Genomic DNA, 23,015 nt, shown 5'->3' with positions numbered 1-23,015 from the left:
GATGGTAAGAAACCCAACAACGAGATGTGATATTTTCTACAATGTTCAGACAGTGTTGATGTGTATTGACAGTTTACAGCAAACTGCTTAAAAATGCTGTTAAATTACCAGAGCAACAAAGAAACACTGGAGCATACACACACACACAAACTCCTTTCTCCCTTGTGCACATGCACACACATGGACTCTTGCATCCACTGATCACATTAAGCCACCCAGGCCCACCCAGTGACATCAACATTTCAGTGATCAAGCCAAAAGAAACGCCTGCCTTTTCTATGAGCAAATTCAGACTAGAGGGGGAATTACACACGGAAAGGAAAGTTTGGTCTCAACAAGTAATGAAGATATTCTTATGTTTTTAAGAAGATTGCAAGTTTATTTATTTATTTCTTGCAAACCCTGTTAGCCTGCCAAGGAAGAGAAGGTGGAAGAGAGTGCAGAGAAAAGTCCAGAAGAGACCAAGGAGACAACAGAGGGAGAAGGAGCAGAGGAGGAGACGAAGGAGAAGGAGGGAGCAGTGGAGGCTGAAGGGGAGGCAGGAGAAGGCCAGACCTCCATTTTCCAGTCTCCTCTTCGTCTGGTGAGAAAGAACAAGATGAAGTTGGTGGTGTGTCACGTGACCCTGCTGGATGGGACTGACTTCACCTGCGAGGTGGAGGTAAGACTGTGATAAAATTCATAGAGCAATACAACCACAGTGTAAAACATGGCTAGTGTAACCATGTGAGATCAAGATAGTATGTTATGGCTCCAAATATAGTGTTTCCACTTTAATATTCTAAAGGTTTGCCCGTCATGGTACAAGAGTTCTCACACTTTTCTATATCTATCAGCAGTTTCTTGCTTCCTTTGAATACTGTCCTTCGAAATGTAGTTTGTTTCTGTGATGTAAGGAGGTTCCTCCAGTTGTTGACAGAGCAGGTCGACACATTGTCCATCTCATGTTCTTATGCGCGTCACGTGAGTGCCAGTTTGTCAATGATGTAATCGCTAATAGGATGTAAGAACTAGTGTGTGTGCACGTCAGTGTGTGCCTGTGCATTTGAGTATTTAACTTCCTTACTCAGTGTGCAGTAATGGCAGAAGCACCAGCTCACATTGTTCAGGGCGTAGTTCAGAGGGATAAATGCATCGCAAAGCAGAGCGAGCTGCAGGGGCTTGCCTGGGGACTAAAACACATGCACGTACGCACACACTCCCACCAGATTATGGGGTCTCACAGATTAGTTTTCGGCATCTGTTCCTTCCTAACAAGCACGTGTCTTAGACCCCCTACGCGCACAGTTGGACATATTCATTACAGATACATCACACGTGCATCAGCCTTATAGTGTTTCTGTTGGGTAAGAGAGGAGTTTTTTGTATTTTGCTAGTTTTTAATACTAAAAATGATGGTTAATAACATGTTCACCCAAAGACATGCACATTTTTTAGCTGTTCCTCTCCTCACATTCACACACTCTCTCACATTCAGCGGGAAGCTGCTCAGAATAGCCACTGTGCAGAACCACCGGAGCTGTTAACGCTTAAATCTTTGGTTCAACGACCCCTGAACAGAGCGCTGACCATTTCCCTTGCCAACATTTTCCCATTTGGCTTGAGGGCTTTTGTCGGTAGCCTCCGTGTGGCAAACCTGCATCCTAATCTACAGTATGGCAACGCCCAGCAGCGTGCCAGTGAGAGAGTGCGCTTGTTTGAATAGAAGCTGCTTTGTTTCACAAGAGATAACGCTGATATGGCAACTAACTGCTATTGTCCTATAATGCACGCGCACACACATACGCACTCACACACATATCCATCCATGCCTCCCTCTACATGCTGGCATAGTTAGGATCGCGAGAGGGAGAGATGCACAATGCATTCCAGAGATTAAATTTTCTGTTTTGCCCAGCAGGGCCTCCAACACACACACACACACACACACACACACACACACACACACACACACACACACTCTCTCTCCCTGTCCATTCTTCCATCATCCATCTGTCCTATTTATTAACCCCTGGCATCAAATTAATCCCTGAGTAATAACTTAATGCATATTTTATTGGTTGTAGACCACTGAATAAAAACTCTAGCGAGACATTTTCTGACTTTGTTGAGGGTTTCAAAGAGGGAGTCTTAGTGTCACGTGGGCTTAATGCCGATTCTAAGAATTTTACTTAATGTTGGTTTCAGCAGGATTTTAGCATCACGTGGTTTGTAGTGTTTCATAGCATTTCATTAGGTACAGATGTTTCAGTTTTTAACACTGAGTTAGAAATATGTTTGAGCAGCAAGAAACAAACAGGTAATTCATCTTCTTTTAAATGACTGTGGCTCTAATCCCATTTACATAAACTAAATACATAATCTATACGACTGCCTGTTGATATTTCAGTTGACCTCAGCCAGTGCCTTGCTTGAAGGCACTCTGGTGTAGACTCAGGGACTCTAAAAGGCCACGTTCTCAGATTTGCGTGTGCGTTGCGCATGTGTTTGACGGAGTCTAGGAAAATACCGCAGATGTTTTCAGCCGTCCCAGAACAAGAAGAAAAATGCACTCTTTCATCCCCTTCCTTTCACTCTCACCACGCTCCCTGCCCAGTCTATATGTCTCTCTGCTGAATAGCACTCAGTCTGTGCACCAGTGTTACACTGAGGCTGACTAACTGAAAAGAAACAAGCGTTATTTGATTATTTCATTCTTTCCCATCATTTTTCCCCAGCTGTCCACCCTCTTTCTGTCTGACTTTTTGTCTGCTTAAAGGTTGCGTGTGTGTGTGTGTGTGTGTGCGTGCATGCGTGCGTGCATGCGTGCGTGCACGCTTGCGCATGCAAGCATGGATGTGTGCTAAATGTCATTGTCATAGCTGAGTCTGGAGGATTTTATCGCTAACAGTTTTTTTTTTTTTAAAAACTTTTAAAGGAATGTGTGGTCCAGATGGCGAGACTGAGAGAGAGCGTGTAAACCAATAATAAAACAGAAGAAAATGAAACACAAGGAAAAGAGAGACTCTGAGAGTGAGAGAGCTGTGGACAGGAATTTTACAAGTGTCTCATTTTGCCATAGTGAAAAGGTTATGAACTTAATCAGGGGTCCCGTGTGGTTCCAGGAATAGTTCATAAGCTTAAAGCTTGATGTTTGAAACATTTTGGGGAAGAAGCTGGAAATATTAGAGTGGTTTATAATATTGTTTTAATAACAGCAGTTATAATAATAAAATAAATATAATGTTTTGTTTCTTTGCAGAAACGTGCCAAGGGTCAGTACTTATTCTTTAAGGTGTGTGAGCACCTTAATCTACTGGAAAAAGACTACTTTGGCCTGACGTACAAGGATAACCATGACCAGAAGGTTTGTATCCATAGACACACATACTCAGGGTGTAACAAATAAGTTAATAATGTCCTCATGAAGAAACCGCAGACATGGATGCTTTGATATTGTGTAGTATATATGGCAGAAGGTAACAGTCTTCTTTTTCTCTTTCCTTGTTCCCTTCTCATTCTAGTGTTGGTTGGACCCCACTAAAGAAATTAAAAGACAGATACGCAGTAAGTAGAACTTTTTTTTTTTTTTCAGGACGCTGACATAAAGACACTCAAGTCCGTCCGTCCATCCGTGCATCTCTTTCGCTCTGCCTTAATGACACAAGATGGCTTTGGTTGTTAGAAAAACAAGCATCTTTGTTATCATGTCAGCCAAAAGGCAATGAATAAAATATTGAGCTAGTAAAATGGGACAAGTGTCCACATATCAAAAGAAAAACAAACTGCATCACAATTAAGTCAAACAAAGGCACCAGAGATATTTGAGACCAAACAGCAGCAGTCTGGCACCCTGGCAGAGGTTACCAGGGTGTGATCGCTCTACTTTATTATTTATTGACCTCTTTATTGACTGTTGTTCATTTATCAAAGGGGGCTGAGGTGTTGGATCTCATCTTTTGTTGACTGACAGCCATTAAGGGTGTGGTATGGAGCAGTGAAGGGTATAAAGCTTTGTTTTATAATTGCATGCATGCAGTATGTCTGTGATAGTGGACAATATGCCCTATTTGTGACAGCATCTATAGTTTAATGAGAAGCTTAACGACAAACTGGAGATGAGCTCATCAAGTCACAGCTTCTGTAGTTTGTCATTGCATTTTTTTTCAGTTAAAAGAACTTTCATTTGGTGTTATTTCCTTGTTAGTTAATTTTTTAGATACAGTTTTGTACTAGCATTTCTCTATCACAGTGGTTCTTAACCTGGGTTCGGCAGAGCCTCCACCGTAACATGCACGGCTCATTTTGTGCACCAATAAAAAACATATCTATGTCTTGAATTTGAAAAAAATCACATTTTATTTTTCACTAAAGAGGGGTTCAGTGAATGCGCATATGAAACTGGTGGGGTTCGGTACCTCCAACAAGGTTAAGAACCACTGCTCTATCATATCCACCTAAATCTAACATTTAAAGTTGACATTGATTTGTAATTGGTTTTACTGGGGTGGTGGACAACGAAGTAATGCCAGGTCAACATTTTTCTTGGTCATTCAGTAGTAATGCCTTGGGGGTGATGAAAGCAACCAAGTAAAGGGCATATAAAATCTATTTATTGTGGCACATTGCTTGCCATAATTGAGTATTACTAAGTATTGCAGATTGAGTAATACTCAGTCCTCGTGCAGCATTTTAATGGACCTAGACACTGCTGTTTCATATTGTCATGCCGGTTGGATCAGTCGACACAGTCACATGGACTGATTCAGAGTGCGACTCTGTAATTCTGAAAGTCACAAATGTTTGAAAATCTTCACTTCTTTTTGGTTGCTGTCCATTTCTTACTTCTCCTTTTTACACTATAACCAAAACAGGCTTTAACACACTGTCGTAAACTTGAATTTGCACTTTTAAGAGTGAGAACATATCATTTAGGCACATAAAATGTTTTTAATTAGTGCATGTTAGGTAGTTATGTCTGGGTGTGTTCAAGTGTGTGTGGCTGTCGCTCGTGGATGAGCGCTGTGCATCTGGCTGTGTGCTCAGTTTCTCCCGCTGTCTACGGATGTTTATGGCCAGAGAGAGAGACCGTACATGTGGGCTGATGTTCATTTGAGTTACTCATATTGCCTGTGTGCGTACACAACACCACGCAAATGACAGGGTTGGCACAACTCTGCTCTAAACTGCTTGGAGTTTACACTCAGCTGTGACTCTGTTTCACTGCATGCTGGGGTGGGATCTAAACATTGTAACTGAACCCTTTTCTGTTTTGTTTTGTTTCTTAAACGTGTTCTTGAAATATTTTTAAATGTTGCTATCTCTGCAGTCCTTGTGACAAAAAGTTAAACTACATTCTTACAAATTTCTGAAGAATTAAATGGTCATCTCTTAATGCTTGTCAGTAACCCTAAATAGGAAGCTTGACGTTACACTCAACATATGAAGAGGGTGTTTCCTACGGTACAGGTTATTTTAACAATATGGGTGTTGTGTGGGTGTGCATGGTTTTTAGGGCTGACACTGTAGAGAGAGAAAATGAGATAGTATAAGGTTACTAGAGTAAAGTAAAACATGATACAGTGCATGTAATAGAAAATGCTACAGAAAGTGCAGATAGATTTACAAGGGAGAAAAAGGAAAAACAGGGAAATTCATTTTACTCCAAGTGGCTGAGGCATCGTGTGCATTAATGTGTCTCAGCCAATAAAAACACAGCTTCGTCCCCCATAAATATGAAGCTGGCTAGAATCAGATGTCTAAAGTAAAAAGATTTCCATTGCAACAGATACCACAAATAGAAAACCAGAAGTAAAACTTTCAGTCCTTAAGTTTTGGATTAGGACTTTTGAGAATTAAACGGTTTCACTGTGAGAAATAATGAGAAGATTTCTTTTTTTCTTCTTTTCAGTTTTGACATCAGTGTTGCAAAATATCAAGCAGAGAGCGCTACTCTGGATAAAATCCAGTCAGTAAACTCGTCCCATTTGTGTGGCTGTTGATACTTGGCAGCTTTCAGATTTTGTCCAAAATCAAATATACAGTTTTGGATGCCTCAGTCTGGTGATATTGTTTGCCATCTTAGTACGTTTGGAGCCAGTTCAGTTAATGCAATGAGAATTGCATTAGCTTACACTAATAAATTGGCTGGTGAGTGTAGATGATAAGCAGGTGGCCTCAGGTAGATAAGAAAGTTAAAATCAATGTTCTGGTTCTCTTGTTACTCCCACATAAGCGTCACTGGAATTTAAGCAAAGGAAAAATTAGTTTTCCCTTTTATAATAATTTTAAAGAAATGGTTTGCATAAGAAAAACTGAGCACAAGTTGACTGCTGGAGGATAAAATGGTCAGAGAACACCTTTAAAGCGCTCAGTGCTGCCAAAAAAATTTCTCTTACGTCGATGGACCTTTGAGGAGGAAATGTTTTTACACTGATGTGCGACTTTTCCAGATGGCGCGATCTTTTCTAATCTGTAAAAATAAAAAGAGATGACTGGAGACAAATTAGAACTGAAATTAAATTTGTGTGCTTCAACAGAAAACCACAGTATGACAAGGTGATGGATGTGTTAGTGGTCGTGATTAGGTCTTTGTTTATGATCAGTGAATCAGCATTTCAGTTTGATATTTGGTGAAGCTAGGAAAATAGGTTATATAAAAAATTCTCATTTTCTAGCTTTACTACATAATGATCTCTCTGTCTGTCTTTCTACAGGTAACAACTGGCAGTTTGCATTCAACGTCAAGTTCTACCCTCCTGACCCATCCCTCCTCACTGAAGACATTACAAGGTATACACACACACACATCAGGGTCTAACACCCAGTGTTTCCTTTAAATTTATTACTTTTTATTTGTATTGAACATAAAAAAAAAAAAAAAAGTAGCATAATTATTACTGTTTCTGGGCTCAGAGTGGGTGCCAAAAATAATAATATTTTGGGTTGACCTTCAGACATTTAGGGGATGACTTATGTCTGTCCTTAGTTTTAGTTTGATTAACTCATGTTGGGATGCTTCTTGAGGGGCATGAACATGCAAAGTGAAATAGAAAGCACAGGATAGCAACTAGCACCAACACCACAATCCAGCACACTATCACACATAACTAAAATGACACATCACAAATGGGGGGGAAAAGGCAGCTCTGGTATCAAAGCACTTATCTGGCCACATATCAAATAAGAGCAAAGTAGAAAATTGAACCAAAATACAAAAAATTTAGGCCCTACTATCAAGGCCAAAAAAAGTTGGCTTTGTGCACGTTATTTCTTTTTGCATTTATACATAGGCACACACGCACAGAGGCATGCTTCAAGCACACAGCATTTAGACAGAGGTTTGTGTCTAATGGAGCGGACCGCTTCTCTGATGGTTGCACTTAAAGGCTAAACAAGGACACACTCACACTGCTGTTGACCTGCTGCAAAAAAGTCCTAAATGTTCTTCGGCTCTGTAAGTCTGCAAATTTATAAGGAGCTCCTGTTAAGTTTTAACAGTCAGATTGCTAATCAGTGCAGTCCACTAGTTGTATTCCACAGGATTTTCCACAGACTGTATCCAATACCTATTTTCTATTCATTAATTATCTAATTAGCCATATTAGAATGGAAAAATGCAGTATTGTCCTGGGACATTATATTGACCTAGTTAACAGGGAACTGTGTAACTCAATGACTGAGCTTTAAGCCTCCCTGTCAGCAAGTGTCCATCCTGCTTAAAGTGACTTTGAAAGACATTTTCAATAGGCAGAATAACACCTTTGGGTCTTTGGGTTGTTTGAAGTGACGTTTCATTAGATAATGGATTCATGACCAGAGGGTTAATCGAGGGGACAGCTTACACTGTTTAAATCCACACGGCTGCTAGACAAGTCAGTAACTGCAAATATAAACATTATGATAGATAAGTATAACAGCAGTTGTGCAAACATCAAAGAAATTTAATCCATACCAGAGGATCTTATTCTCAGGCTTAAAAGAAGCACGGATGTCTTTAATATTTATTGTGAACAATAGAAGTGCTTCCACTTCAAAGGAAACTAAAGAAAAAGCTTTGAACAAGTTTTGTTCTTGTTTATACTTGACTTGGTTTCAACTTGTAATCCGTCCTTGTTTGCCCCCTTTCTTCTTTTGTAGGTACCTTTTGTGTCTGCAGCTCCGTGAAGATGTGGCTTCTGGACGGCTGCCTTGCTCATTTGTAACTCACGCTCTGCTGGGCTCATACACGTTGCAGGTACAGCATGTGTAATTATGTACTTGGATGCTGTGTATTTATTTATCTGCGTTTACATGCACATGTGTGTGATGTGCAGCCAGTGGATACGTAACTGTCTTTTTTGGAAAAAGCCAATTCGTACATAAGTTCTTTTTCTTTTTTTGTTCTTCTTCTTTTTTTTTTTTTTAACAGGCAGAAATTGGCGACTATGAACCTGACCAGCCTCGCCCTCTGGACTTCATTAGTCAGTTGACCTTCGCACCAAATCAGAACAAAGAAATGGAGGAGAAGATTCTTGAGCTCTACAAGTCCCACAGGTCAGTTAGGAATTTCTTTTGAGTGTATTGTATATGAGTTTTATGTGTCTCCAGCTGTGCTTTAAAAAAAAAAAAAAATTTCCTGTTTATATTTGCACAACTGGACATCACACCGATTTGTACAAGGGAGCTTCCGTTGCGTAGCGTAGAGCAGTTTTACAGTGTCTGTCATGTAAAAGTGATAATAATCCACTTGAGGGTAATCGAAATAAGACCTTATACCAGCTGATTAGAAACAGGGGTTATCTAAACCTAACAAGAGTAAGTAGCAGCAGTAGAAGTTTGATAACATAGTCAGATTGTAGGCTCATGTTATCTGTCCTCATTACATCACAACATTTTTAATAGAGTAGAAAGAGATGCGCAAAGCACTTTACCATTCCAACACAACACGCTGACTTTTAGGCAGCCTGTAGACGATTGACTGTTACTTCATTAGAAAGATTTCCAGCTTAAATTAAATTATCTTGTGGTTTGAAGTAGTGTTTTTTTTTTTTCCTGTTTTACAATGTTAGAGTAAAATTTATGCTCAGTGTGTCTGAACTGCTACAGTGGAGGGCTGGTAAGGATAAGAACCGATTTTCATATTCAAACATTTCACATACGCAATAAAGAACTTTGTAGTGTAGCTATTGGAAGGCATTAAGAGACTATTTTCATGAACAAAGACTTCTACGTTTGTACGTTCGATTTGAGCCTTAACGGTACATTTAAACGGTACGACGGTACATTTAAGTTAAAATTAGAATTAAAAAAAAAAAACTTGCTATAATACCATTTAAGCAGAAAATGATCACTATATAGAAATATGAGCATTTTGAATTAACTGAGCCTTTTCTTTGCTTTTCAGGGGAATGACACCAGCACAGGCTGACACCCAGTTTCTTGAAAGTGCCAAGAAACTGTCCATGTATGGCGTGGACCTGCACCACGCTAAGGTATGAATAAATGAATGAACCCTGTCCTCTCCATTGTTGTCAACATCTGTGGCTGAGCAGATTCTTTGATGTAGTGTGTGTGTGTGTGTGTGTGTGTGTGTGTGTGTGTGTGTGTGTGTGTGTGTGTGTGTCAGTCAGCTGTGCAAACACTCGGGGAGGCCATTACCATGGGAACAGCCAGTGTTTCTCACTGGGATAGCAGGTCATCAGTGTACTGCGTGCATGTTTTCATGTTTGTCTCAGTATGTTTGTGTGTCTTTATGCAGTATAGGCAGAAAAATGAGAGTCTTATAGATAGAAAGGAAGGATGAGAGATTGAGAAGGGAAAATAAATGGAGAACAGAAATAAGGCCAGAGTGAGATGGGGACAAATACTTGAAAGGGGCATGCTCCACTTTTTGCAACACAGAGAACCAAGGCAAAGATAGAAAAGCAGAGAGAGCCTTTAAAATGCGGAAAATCTTTTTTCCTTTTTTATTTATTTTTTTATGGCATACCAAAGATGTGGGAATTCAGGGAGTTGATCTATTTCTGTCCTGTGCCATTAATTTGTTGCACAAGTCTCAGAATCCCCAGGGCCCACAAAGGAACTGTTTCAAATACTGGATGTCAAAACATTTTAAAAGCACAAATGTAACACACACTGAGTAATAGTATTTCAGGGAATTCATTATTTTAGCTGCGAAAAGGAAAAGATGGACACTAAAGAGAGATGCATTTGATTCGATTCCACCTTGTTCAACATTTTTTTTTTTCATTACAAATTATTCTTTTCAGCAGAATTTTCAGCTTCTTGGCCTGTTTTCAGCGGAATTTTCAGTTTTTTCACCTCTTTTCAGTTACCTGACAACCAGTTTGGCTCAGTGAGATGAGTAGCAGCCTTGAGACCAGGAGGCCCGAGTTCACCCAGCTCACGGCAACATTTCCTTTCAGCAGACAGTTCAACCTTTTCACCTCTTTTCAGCACAAATTTTAGCTTCTTCACCCCTTTACAGCAGAATTTATGGCTTTTCACCTCTTTTCAGCAAAAAATTCTGCTTCAACTGTTCTCAGCATGATTTTCAGTTTCTTCACCTCCTTTCAGCACATAGTTTTACTTCTGCTGTTTTCAGCAGATTCCACTACAAGGCATTCACACTGCATTTTCGCAGGAAATGCAACTTTTACTAGTTTTCTTTAACATTCCCTCTGTCAGTGTAACCAGCCAAAATATTTGAATGTAGCTGCAGCGCAAGGTCAGAGATCGATGAGCAGCTAATAGCATGGCAAGGCCATGTGATGTTTGTGTGCATGTGTCCTGATAAAACTGTCCATTATCCGCATATTGCATTCTCCATTAGTACAACAGATTTTTCCTGTGTTACTTCACTACTGTAATCAATACCATTAGCAGATGGTCTGGGAGCCTTAAAAGCTTTGTCAGTGTGTTAGTCTGCCAGCCAAATGCGTTACAGTTGTAATGAGTGTCACTGTTTGTGTGTGTGGTAATGGTGACCTTAAACAGTCTAATCAATCCATGCACAGTATGATCTGGCTTGGATAAATAGATGGTGTTTACAACAAATAATTAATCAAATTAATATATGTTATGCACATTTGTATCCTCACAGGATTCAGAGGGTGTGGACATCATGCTTGGTGTGTGTGCCAACGGACTCTTAGTCTATAAAGACAGGCTTCGGATAAATCGCTTTGCTTGGCCCAAAATACTCAAGATTTCATACAAGAGGAACAACTTCTACATTAAAATCAGACCAGGAGAGGTATGTATGCACACACGAATTAGGTTTACCTAAGCTATTTATTTTATCAATGTGCCCTTTTTACTGTTAAGAAAACGTTTTTTTTCTCACTGATATTGTGCTTGATAGACGGAGCAGTTTGAGAGTACAGTGGGATTCAAACTCGAGAATCACCGAGCTGCCAAAAGGCTGTGGAAAGTCTGTGTGGAGAATCACAGTTTCTTCAGGTAGACTGATGCATCCATACTGCCTGTGGAGTCACTTGTGTTATTTTTCTTGAAAAAAAAGCTGTGCATCTTCCCAGGAAGTCTGTGAAGAAAGCGTATCTCAAAGTGCGTATTTGTTGCCTTAGACACAGCAGAAACACCCATATAGATAAGCCTGATGCCCGTGTTTGCTTTGCGTGTGTGCACATTTGTATGTTGTGTTTGTAGAGATGCCTGAGTATTTCTTTCATATCCTGTTCAAGGAGGAGTTGCCTGGAAGCATTTTGCTTTCCTTACCCATAGACTTATAAATGTGATGATCAGTGTTTCATTGCAAAATAAATTAATCTGAATAAGCTTTAAAAGTCATGTTTCTCTCCAGTACCACTTCATCTCTCTCCATCTCTCTTTTTGTCACTAGGTTAAATGCACCAGAGCCTCCTACCAAGGCCCGCTTTTTGACTCTGGGCTCAAAGTTTCGTTACAGCGGGCGAACTCAGGCCCAAACCCGCATGGCCAGTTCCCTCATAGACCGACCGGCGCCCAGCTTTGAACGCACGTCTTCAAAACGCATCAGCCGCAGTTTGGATGGAGGTAACAGACATGAATGCAACTGAAAGTGAGGCATATTTGATATTTCAGCTTCATTCTGAAATACGTCGAATGAATGGACAGATGGAAGGAATGAGGGGCAGATGGAAGTAGGGTCATGGATTTAGGCATTGCGCAGGGTCGTGTGCATGTCTGTGTTTGTACTGATGGTAAATGCTCGATGCCTGACCAGATACAGGAAATAGCTGGAGCATATGTTTCCTGTCACACAGTGAGAGACAGAGAGGGAGAAAGAAAGAGCTGAAAAGAATAAATGTTCTGTGGATCAAAAGTATGAAAAAACAGAACAGCAGAGTGAAGAGAAAAACGCCAATTGTTCGCATTTTGTCAGCACAAAAGTTGTCATTAACATCAGATTTATAAATAACTGTAGTAGATCATCTCATGTAGAACGGTAATAAAACCAGCGTGTTCTCTATGTCTATAGAACTGTGATGTGGTTTTGGCTTTACCTTCTTTGCCTACACATTTGTTTTGTTCTGCTTTGTTATGGAGGGGTTCAAGATTCCCAGATTCCAATTCATGCAACTGTGCACCCCTGTTTAACATGTGGTTATACTGTTAGCTGATATCGCCCCCTGCTGGGTACATTATTCTACTGCAACTTGATGTTTTATACTTGAGTTTATTTTGGTGCATTTACTCTACTACACGTTTTTGATTTTGTTAAATTTTTTTAATAAAAGAAAGCTTTTTAATAAAGCTTTTATTATTTTATTTTTTTAGCAATTATTTACTTGTTATAGTTATGCAAGTTTTCAATAAGTAAATAACTGTGATTGCCGTTTCTTTTGTTTCTGATCGCGTAGCACCAATGATCAGCATAACTGAGGCTGGCAGAGAATCAGCTGAGAATGGACGCGAGCCTCACCTGGAGCTCCACTCTGACTCAAAGGTGTGTTCATAAATCAGATGTAGCATTTGCAGGTACAAGAACAGAAATACGAGATAAAAATAGAATGTGTGTAGCTCAGTTCTATTTTTTTTTTTTTTTTTTTTTTTTTTTTTTTGGTTGTTTTTTTAAATTTATACCAGTGAGTCTATGTTGTCCCATGGAAACGGTCTGTTATATCAAATAGAAATACAGTATGTACTGAGAGCTATAAATCCAGAGACAGTTTCTGCTGTTTCTTGTTACTGTTGTAAGATAGCAGTGTTTGCTTGCTTTATGTTTCTGTGAAACGATGAATATGTGTATTTTCTTTTCCGGGTTTGCAAAACTGTGACACTAGAAGTTAATCGTGTGTAAACATAACCATTTACGCATCACTGTTGATAATTTGGGGCGAGTCTCCTCCACTCTGTATGTGTGTCTGATGACGATGACTTCTTAACCGTGGCAGGTGAACAAAGTCTGTTATTTCTACTCTACATGTCCCCCGCTACTCATTTCATATGCAAGTGGGTTCGATCAATTAAAGTCGAGAGTTGGGCCTTTTTCAACGGTTTTCACTGGAATCTACAGCTACAAATTCAAATAGATTTTTCTTTGTCCATTTAGTGATCAGGAATAAGTGACTACTGAGACACTGCGATATCAACCTTATCTAAGGCCAGAGGACAGCTATTAATTTGCCTCCACAAAATGTGAATGTATACAGGAGTGGTAGAGGTACATAAACCAACAAAACGAAGAAAGCCTCATGTCTTCAGTCTCATATTTTTAATGGTTTTCTTATCAACTACAACAAGTCTTAACAGAGCAGCTTTTCAAGTAGTCCAGCATTTTGCTCTATTGGCCTAACTGCTGTCCTCTACTGAGGAGCTGTGTCCCTCTTATTCATAGTGCTCACTACTAACTTGAGCCCGTCTCTGAACAATATATGAGTATACACAGATTACTGCTGTGTGCTGCTGTGCATGCCTCCTGTTCCAGCTCCCTTTCCTCACTCCCTCCCGTCTCCTCCTTACCCTCGCTCACATCCCAGCACTCTGGACTTGGCACCTGTCTTGGCCCTTTCAGTGGTGACACACCCTGTTGATACTTTTTCTGCCAGCACCTGTGCCTACTGTTTTCTGCACCTATGCTCTACCCTGCTATGTTCACTTGTAAGCGATTGTGGCGTGTTGTTCACTGACTAATGTTTTGTCTCTTTCCCTCTCTCTTTTTTCTTTCACACACTCCCTTTTTAAAAATTTTATTTCTTTATTTTGCCGTTCTCACACCTCTCTTGCATGTTGCCACTTGTTGCTGCCATTTTATGAAATCTGAATAATTTTAATTTTTGCACTCGATTATTTTGATTTGTCATTTAATTTTCATTTCTTCATGGCTTGCTCCTTCACTTTGCGGGTGTGTGCATTCGCCGTTGTTTGATCTCACCCATCTATCCACTCTCTGGCTCTCTTGTCATATTGTGCCCTCCCTCATTTCCTGCTTTTTCTTCCTCTCCTCTTGTGTCTTCCTTTAATTCTTCCCTCTCCATCAGTCAATCTTCATGTTCCCCCTCTCCTTCTCCTCATCATCCTCACTCTCATCCATCCCACCCTCCCTCGACTCCATCTCCGAGCTTGACCACGTCCTTTCAGATATCTCCGAAGATGAAGATCGTATCGACGACGTGGACTCGGCACACACGCTGTGGACCCTCCCCTCAAACACCCTGTCCTTCTTCACTGATCAGCAGTTAGCAGATCTTGAGCAGCTCGCACAAAACCCATCATCCTCCCAAACATGCTCCTCAGAGATTTTGAAATCTGTGGAGAGCTGCCAGGCTCAAACCAGAGCAACAGCTGGACTGCTAAACTGGCGAAGCTGGTTCTCTCTGAAGGGTGTGGTTAAATACGTTTCTTTTGTGTTTGGCTTCCTCTCCGTTTCAGGAAATGGAAACATGTGTCTGGCCACAGGTGCATTTTCAAGATTAATGAAGAAACTGCACCTTTTTTCTCCTGCTTTGTTCATGATGATGTTTAAGTGGGTTCCAAAATTAAATATTTGCACCATCACTGCCTGGAATTATAGAGTCTCCAATATGATTATGTCCAAATTAGATCAAATCCTTAACATTTTGACATTTAGATGGACTCATTTGGTAGCATTTCTTATCCAGCATCTTCCTCCAAAGATCAGTAATACAGTTGCTGCTTTATGTTCTCGTCCAGCTCAATTGAGTTTACCCAACATATCTTCTCTCCATCCATCAATACTCTCAACCATTGCTTCCCTCTCCTCTCTCCCTGCTCGCCCCTTTTCTTTTCCATCTTGCGGCTCTCTCCCTGCCTTCTCTTGCTCTAACCTCATTGCATCTGTACACCGCTACCTCCTGAATCCCTCCCCTCTGTTTCTGCCTTGCCTGTTAGTCGTCTTCCTCCTGGCAGTGATGCTGACAGCAAGCCAGTCTGTAGTCTTAGCCCTGATTTTAGCCACACCCCTCGGTCTGACCCTGTGCTACTTGGAGAAAGTTGTCTCCAGTCAAAGAAAAACCGCTTTGCCAGTGTTTCTCGATGACGGGCCCGATGATCAGTCTGAGAATCAGTTGAGCTCTGTTTTCAACAGGCAGGCTTCTCCTCTCACACCAACACACACGCCTCCTCGCATCAGGCACCGCACTAATACAGAGGCCACCTGGATGCAAGAGATGTGTGATCCAGCTGCATAAAAGCAACATGTATACACCTCCTGGTCCATATTCCACTCCCTCACTTTGTGTTTGACCTCTTTTTGAATGCATATGATGTCTGTCACCTCCTTTTGTTCATTTCCCCCACCAGCACTTCCTCTAGCTGATATATTTTTTTTTCTACCTCTTAATTCCTTACCGTGCAAACCCCAGTGTATTGTTTGAAGAAACAGAGTAGAATAAGATTAAATTAAGAGTTAGAACAGTGAGAAGACATTAAAAATGTATAGCACAGAGACAAATATGTACATTGCCAATATAGAGAAAAGGTCACTTTATTAAGAGTTTAAAATAATGTACAGAAATTGAGAGGAGAGCAGAGAGACTAAAAAAAAGGCAATGGTAATGATTAGTGATGTTCAGATCATTGTCAGAGTAGTTGCAATTAGAGGTTATTAATTGTAGAGCTCTGTTGTGGTTGCTCTGTGTAATATAAAACTGCTTAATGTCCCTCTAATCAGATGTGGTGACGTAATTATATAAATTACATAAGTGCACTTTTAAGGCAGTATCGATTATTTTTAAAAGTTATTTTCAGTTGTGTAGTTCTGCATAGAAAGGGTGATGCTGAGTAACTAATAGTTGATCACATGTTAGAATTGTACATACAGTTGCCTCCAGATGCCTATAGCACCTGCAGCTTATTGCGTTTGTGTATAATATGTAATAAACATTAAGACTAAACAGTGTTACACCTGCCCTGATCCCTGACGTTCAGCACTCTGTCCTCTACCTCTCTGCACTGATCAAGTCATTTTAGACAAAACTCTTCTAGTGTTTCTGTAGTACCCATCCTGTAAACCTTTAACAGTTTCACTATTTTGGACTTTGAACTCATTATGCAGCTAAGTATAAACGTAAAGCTGTAAATATAAGGCTGCCTTTCAGTCATATGATAGAAGTATACACACACTGTAAGCAGTTAGTAGCACCTTCTGTCTCCAGATCTTGACCACCTCAGCATCCTTTCCTGTTACTGTTCCAATGGGTTTGGTGCTAAGGTCACATGACCAGCAGTACTCCCTAACACTAAAGGTTGCTGTGGAAGAAAATAGCTTTTCCCATCATCCATTTCACTCTTTTCTTTCTTCGTGCCCTTGCCTCCTTCATTTTGTCCTGACTACCATCACCATGACTACGACACTGAAGGTTACGGTGGTGGACGTAAGCCCTGGTGATGCAGAGGCCATGCCCTCCCAGGTCTGTAAGGCCTGTCTTTACCCAGCATGCTTTGCAAATATTAAAGAGATCAGAATAAATTGACATTATGCAGCTAAGAACTAGTGTGAAGTGTTTACAACATTGGTTTTATGTTGCAATGGAGCAAACCTGTCCTTATTGTCTCCTCGACTTTACCTCACCAGCACTCACCTGGATCCAGTGAACTTGGCCCCCCTCAGGTTCATTCATCTTATTGGTTATTTGGTTGTGCATTGGCCTGTGGCCCGTGTGGGTTGGTTTACTGGTTGGGTTTATTCTTTTCCCAGGGTGAAGTTGCCCTGACTTGAATCTATGGAGGTAGTTTGGGGTTTCTTTTTTAAACAAGAACCAAATCTGGAATTTTATAACCTTAAAAAAAAGTTATTGACTCATGTTGCAATAATTTAAATTTATACCTCATGCTCTACATTTGAATTCCAGATTGGGTTTGACTCTTAAAAATAGATCTGGGCACTTTCACCCAACTGTTTTCACTTTCAGATGCTCTGCTGTGGCTTACAGTTTCAGTCTGGTTTCTGGTTTGCACCTGAGGTTCTTTTCGTTATTTTTGAGTTTTCCTGAAAGCGCAGTGTGGTTTTGATGGTTTGTGTGAACATCTGTTGGTGTTTTGACTGCTTTGGATTTTGCATGTTTACCATGGGTACGAGTATCAACAACTGTGACATTCATGTGGAATACCAAAATGAAAACATTTGTGCTTGTACCCATCATCCAACGTTCACCCGAGACATTTGGGACATTTTTGGTGTCAACATCTCACTTTTTTTTGGTTATATGTAATTTTTTTTGTTGTTTTCATTCTGTTAGTTTTGTTTTATTTTATTTGTGCACTGAATTTTCACCATACATTTATTAATTTCTTTTGAATTAATTATTATTTTTTTCATTGTGTGCTGTATGTCTGCCTTCCAGAGTTCGTTGAGAGTGCATGGGGACAATATTTATGTGAGGCACAGTAATTTAATGTTGGAGGTTGGTACTGGTATTGTCCGATGGCTGATAATGAGACCTACATGTTTCTGTGTATTCTGACGCCATCAGATCTACAACTATACTGTACAAGACTGCTGCCCTCTCGCACTCTCAGGCTCTGCGTGCATGCCCGCATGTGTTTGTGTGTGTGTATGTTTGTTAATCAACTCTGTACTCAGGTCCAACATCAACAGTTATGATCTTGGAAAGTTGAAAACATTTCAGTGCTAGTTGTCCTCATTCACATGGCAGCTCCTTTGAACAGCTCAACTTGGAAATTTCACTGTTTTTGTGATAAAACACAAATGTCACCTAAACAAGAACCCAATCAACATTTCTACATGTGGAAAAACTCACAAGTCATCACCTAATTTGTCCCAATTCAACTCAGATATTTGGCATCTTTCAGCTTGATAATGTAGTTTCCACAGCTCTTGAGTTTGTGGGGTCTCTGTTTTACAAAAAAAGAGCTCGCTTTCTTTATCTGTCAGCAGTGGATGCTAAAACAAGCTACAAGAAACCGCATGACTGATCACACATTTCATACAATAGTTGTAGTTTTGTGCAGTTTTTGTCCTTTCATTTTCTCGTTGTTAGTTTCAGATTTGGTCTTTTAAATTTCTGTAATATTAGTCGGAATGTTAAAAATTATATTGCATTAGAAACAACACTTTGTGTTGGTAGTTAACTCAGTCTTAATAAAATATTTGGTCCTTATGATGTTTGAGTTGGAAACCTTTGCCACATGAAGAAAGACTTTTAAATAAATACATATTTTTAACATTTGTATTACATAATACATTTTTTTGTTTTATTTCACTCACTTAGCTGTTGTAATGTAATGTTACTGTTGTAATGGCCAAATATTTAATTTTTTGTCTGGTCACTGAGTCCTGGGACAACACAATGAGAAAATGAGCTTTAAATGCACTACTGAGATTGTTTACAACATTTAGCCGTTATTTGATTCTCAGTAGTCCTCAACAGTTTGAATTAATCTAGCCAAGTATTATGTGATGGTTATGTTTGTAGCCAATGTTGTCTGAGGGATAGAGATGAGATTAAGGGTGTTCCTGACAGATATAATCCCCAACTAAACACTAAAAAGATTTGCGTATGTGCACAACAGCAACATCAGCCTCTTTAGACCTTTATTCTTCTCCTTGCTCCTTGGAATTAGTTGAAGTTGTGTCAGAAACCTCAGTTTTGTATCTGCACAACAGTACAGCAGAAATGGGCTCTTGCAGAAAATTTCCTTGACTGAGTGTTCACAATGGCTTCTCTGTGAATTGGACTAATGGTGACTTAAATGCATGCTCTGTGCATGTTGATTGCAGTTTTTTAAATTTTATCTTGTTGTATTCTGGATTCTCGATTGGTCAGAAGTTTGATTATTGCCAGGCAGCTGTGTCTAACCTGACTAATCCAGCCTCCCTAACACACATGAGGAGCTTTCTTCCTGTTTTCTGGTGATTGGCTGCCAAAAAGTCAAGTGATCTGTGGTGTGATAACATACTAAAACAACAAAACCTGTGTGTGAAGCATGGGGCTGATAGTGATCCGTTGCACTAGAGTAGTCTACACACTAATCAGTGTTAGCTGAAATGTTAAACGTGGTTAGAGCAGACTGAACAAGTATTTTTCTCCTCAGTATGTTGTGCCAGTGTCTCTGTGTTGGATTAAATCCTGCAGCCTTCTCAGTACATTAAGAAAATTTGTCTAATTTATCTCAATTTCATGAAATGTCTCCATGCTTGTGTGAATGAGATGAGGAACAGATGGAGGCAGACCTGGTGGAAAAGATACCTGATGTGTAACAAAACAACTATTACTAATGACATTAAAGTCAAATGGAAAAGTGAAAACTAATACTAAACTAAACAAATAAACTAATAATAAGTAAGCAGTCAGATAGGAATAAAGGGTAAGGGAGAGGCAGACTAGCACTACCAGCTCCATGCTCTGCAGATGCCATTCCTGGTCTGTTTTAAGGGAAAAGTCCTTACAAGATGGTGGGCCTTGTTTCACTGCAGCTTGCTGTAATTCATAAGTAATCAGCCGTCATGCACCAATTGTGAAACAACTCCAGTAAATCAGTATTTTCAGTGATTATCAAAAGACAACTTAGCTGTTTAAATGTCTTATAGGTCTTTTTTTACACTACATTTCAACCTGTCGCAGATTTGATGTGACAGAATTTGCTGATAGTGTGATACAGTCAAATGATCAAAATCACCGATATTGGCTGATATGTGGGTGCATCGCTAGTGATAAGTCATGTATATGATTTCAAGGCTTTTTAAACAATGCTGCAGTGAAGCACGGCGTCCATCTTGTTTCCCTTCATATTGACAGACTAATGTTCCTGTGACCACAATTTTTCCCTCCCCGTCCCTTTCTCCTTTTATCCTTCCCCATTTCTCCTTCACTATCCCCCTCCTTCTTTTCCTTCCTTCCTTTTCCCATCATTTTTCTGTCTCTTGATCTTGCTCTCCCTTTTTTTAAACTCTCCTTCTACTCTGGCTTTTACTTCCTCTTTTCCTCTTTACTTCTCACATCTCTTACATCCCATGTTTCCCACCTTTCTGATCTTTCATCACTCACATTCATGTCATTCACTCTCTGCCTGCCTCCTACCTCCCCTTCCCCTTATACCTATCCTTTCCTCCCCCTCCCCATTAGGACCATGATAAGACCCAAGAAGAGGTTCTGAAACACCAAGCTAGCATTAGCCAGCTAAAACGCTCCTTTATGGAAGCTCCACCTCCCTCTCCTCCTCAGCCCAACCAGTGGGAGAAACGGCTCACCTCCTCTCCTGCTACGATACGTTTGCAACAGCAACAAGTGGTACGTCTGTCTGGATGTTTTTGTCACTGCAAGACACATGAACTGCAGATAGTTTAGTCTACAACAATAGTGCAGGCGATGGAGCGTTATGCAGAGGATTTCAGTTGTGTCTTTTGCTGTAGAAACACAACATTGCAGTCCCTGTAGTAAAAAAAATGTTTTGACCTTTTTTTCTAATTCAAAGTTTTCTTCTTTTTGTTTTGGAGTGCAGTCTGTATCACTACACCCACTGCTTTCTTTTTATCGCTTATATTTGAATGGGTTTTTTGGAGTGTGCCAACTTTATGGCAGCAGATTTTTAATCTGCACTCTGTTACTTGGTGCCGTGGTGGTGTTTCCACAGTGTGTTCATTATAGCTCATCCATCACTTAACAATAATTTCTGGGTTTTCCTTTGAAGAAAACTGACCAAACATCAATAACTGTTCATTCCCTCCCAGCAGGACTGATGTTACGTTGGAGTTTTGACAGCACATGGGTTTCTACTTCATTTCAGTTCTACTCAAAACCAATTTTCTGATTTCTGTCTGTTTCTAGTTTACTCTGTAATAGTGGTGTAACAATTCTTGAAATCCACAGATTTGTGCATACTTTGCACTTTTGGATCCCCATTAGCTGACATCATGAAAGAGTAGTAACTTCTTTCTCTTCTTTTGGCTTTTCTCAGGTTATCCTATTTAAGATCTTATCTTCTAATATACACTTTGAATAGGTCTTAGCATCCACAGGTTTACACACTTTACTAAGAGTGTTGCTCAACAGCTGTTTCCCATCCTATATTTACACATCCTTATAACAGCAATGCAAAAACTGCTGTTACACATGCCAAAACAGTCCTTTACTGTGAAGTTTGGCTAATATACACACAGGAAGCAGCTACTAGCTTAGCTACTCCTGTGGCTATCATAAGAAGTGACTTCTAGAACTGTTACACCTCTACTATGTAATCATAAAGCATTTCTTTGTACATCTGTATGCTTTTGAGGATGATTTCTCTTCTTTTGGCTTTTCTCCTATATAAGATCTTATCGTCTGTCTCATTTGTTCATGCTTCTGTGTGTCTTCTCTCTGTCCTTTTTATTGTGTGTTGCTATAGAGTCTTGCAGAGGAGATAGCGTCAGTTCTTTTCAGTAGACACACTGACATTGGACTTGATTCAACTGCTAAGGCTGCCTGCATTTTTCCTGAACCACCACTAGATGCTGTTAAAACTACAAGTTCAGCTGCTACTTCTTCTTCCGCTGCTGTCTGCAGTTTTTCTGCACCACAAAGGCCTCTTGCAACCCTATCTACCGCCCTCTCTGCCACTGAGGTGCTTCTGCTACTACCAAGCATTTAGGAGTTGCTTTACTTTAATTCAAAAACATAAACTACTCAGGATTGTTGGTTAAAGGGGAAGTTAATACCACAATCAAATATACATGTTTTTTCTAGGCTGTAGTGCTGTTTACTTCGTCTTGGCTGTGAAGATTTCTGCCCTCTTGAATATAATAGATCAACTGCACTTGGCTTGAGCTGCTCAACACACCAAAATTGTAATAATGACACATTTACTCACCTGGATGTGAACTCTGAGCCATTTTCTTTGTACCAAACTACACCTGCCAACCAAAGCAAGGTAGATGCTTCCTTCTGCACAGTGATATGGCTAGATAAAACTACAATCTAGAAGAAATACATGTATTTTTGATTTTAGGGTCACCTGTACCTTTAACCAATCGTCTTTCTGTTTAACTTGAGAGTAAACTGACGTTTTGTAATTCTTCAGGTATCTAAGGATGCCTGCCAGATGCGTTTACAAACCAAAGGGGTTTAAGATGCCCATAATGCCTGCTGTAGATGCCGGATGAATGGTAGCGATAATTAGTTTGTGACGGCTCCATTCATCCCAAAAGAACGGGCACACAATGACCATAATGCATTTAATCTAAACCTACTCATCTATGAATGGGTGCATGGCTTTGTTTTTTAACATTTATTTTTCATATTTTATTTTGCTAGTGATTGTAAATATGTGTGAATTTAATGCTAATGTACTAATCTGCTCCGTTTTAGGATCTGTGCTTAAAAAATAAATATATTAAAAGCAGCAGGTATTGAAGCAGCAGCTTTCGTAATGTAAAAAGAAAAGCTGAAATGGCAGCCAAATAATGTGCTTGGTTAGTGGCTTTTTTAACAGGAGCTTTTAAAACTACACAAAAAGGTTTTCAAGTGAGGACTGAATCCATTATGATGTATTTTCGTGGTCGTCTCAAAGACACTGCTGACTTCAATACCACGCTTCTTTTGCCTTTTTATGTATGTGAAGATAACCTTTTTTATTTATTGATGTGGTATTCTCTT

The 23,015-nt window shown here is 39.9% G+C and overlaps 1 protein-coding gene across 11 annotated transcripts in view; it reads left to right on the top strand.

Moving 5' to 3' along the window:
* Window positions 1-23,015, top strand: part of epb41l2 (erythrocyte membrane protein band 4.1-like 2) — a 49,483-nt gene that overhangs the window by 18,813 nt on the left and 7,655 nt on the right. For 4 of the 11 annotated variants that reach the window (XM_085383319.1, XM_085383315.1, XM_085383317.1 and 1 more), the window contains exons 4-18: window positions 410-661; window positions 3,242-3,346; window positions 3,504-3,546; window positions 6,696-6,771; window positions 8,119-8,215; window positions 8,390-8,514; window positions 9,365-9,452; window positions 11,063-11,215; window positions 11,324-11,421; window positions 11,822-11,994; window positions 12,822-12,907; window positions 16,782-16,832; window positions 16,997-17,032; window positions 20,508-20,672; window positions 21,769-21,984. In XM_085383319.1, coding sequence (XP_085239445.1) covers window positions 410-661; window positions 3,242-3,346; window positions 3,504-3,546; window positions 6,696-6,771; window positions 8,119-8,215; window positions 8,390-8,514; window positions 9,365-9,452; window positions 11,063-11,215; window positions 11,324-11,421; window positions 11,822-11,994; window positions 12,822-12,907; window positions 16,782-16,832; window positions 16,997-17,032; window positions 20,508-20,672; window positions 21,769-21,984 — 1,764 coding nt within the window. The other 7 variants (XM_085383323.1, XM_085383321.1, XM_085383318.1 and 4 more) reach the window with 6 other exon arrangements.

This window comes from Rhamphochromis longiceps, linkage group LG15, assembly GCF_057381845.1.
Source record: "Rhamphochromis longiceps isolate RC_006_pf linkage group LG15, R_longiceps_female_GT1.1, whole genome shotgun sequence".
NCBI lineage: Eukaryota > Metazoa > Chordata > Actinopteri > Cichliformes > Cichlidae > Rhamphochromis > Rhamphochromis longiceps.
The sequence above is the reverse complement of the archived record's forward strand: the minus strand, read 5'-3'. Positions and strand labels throughout refer to the sequence as shown.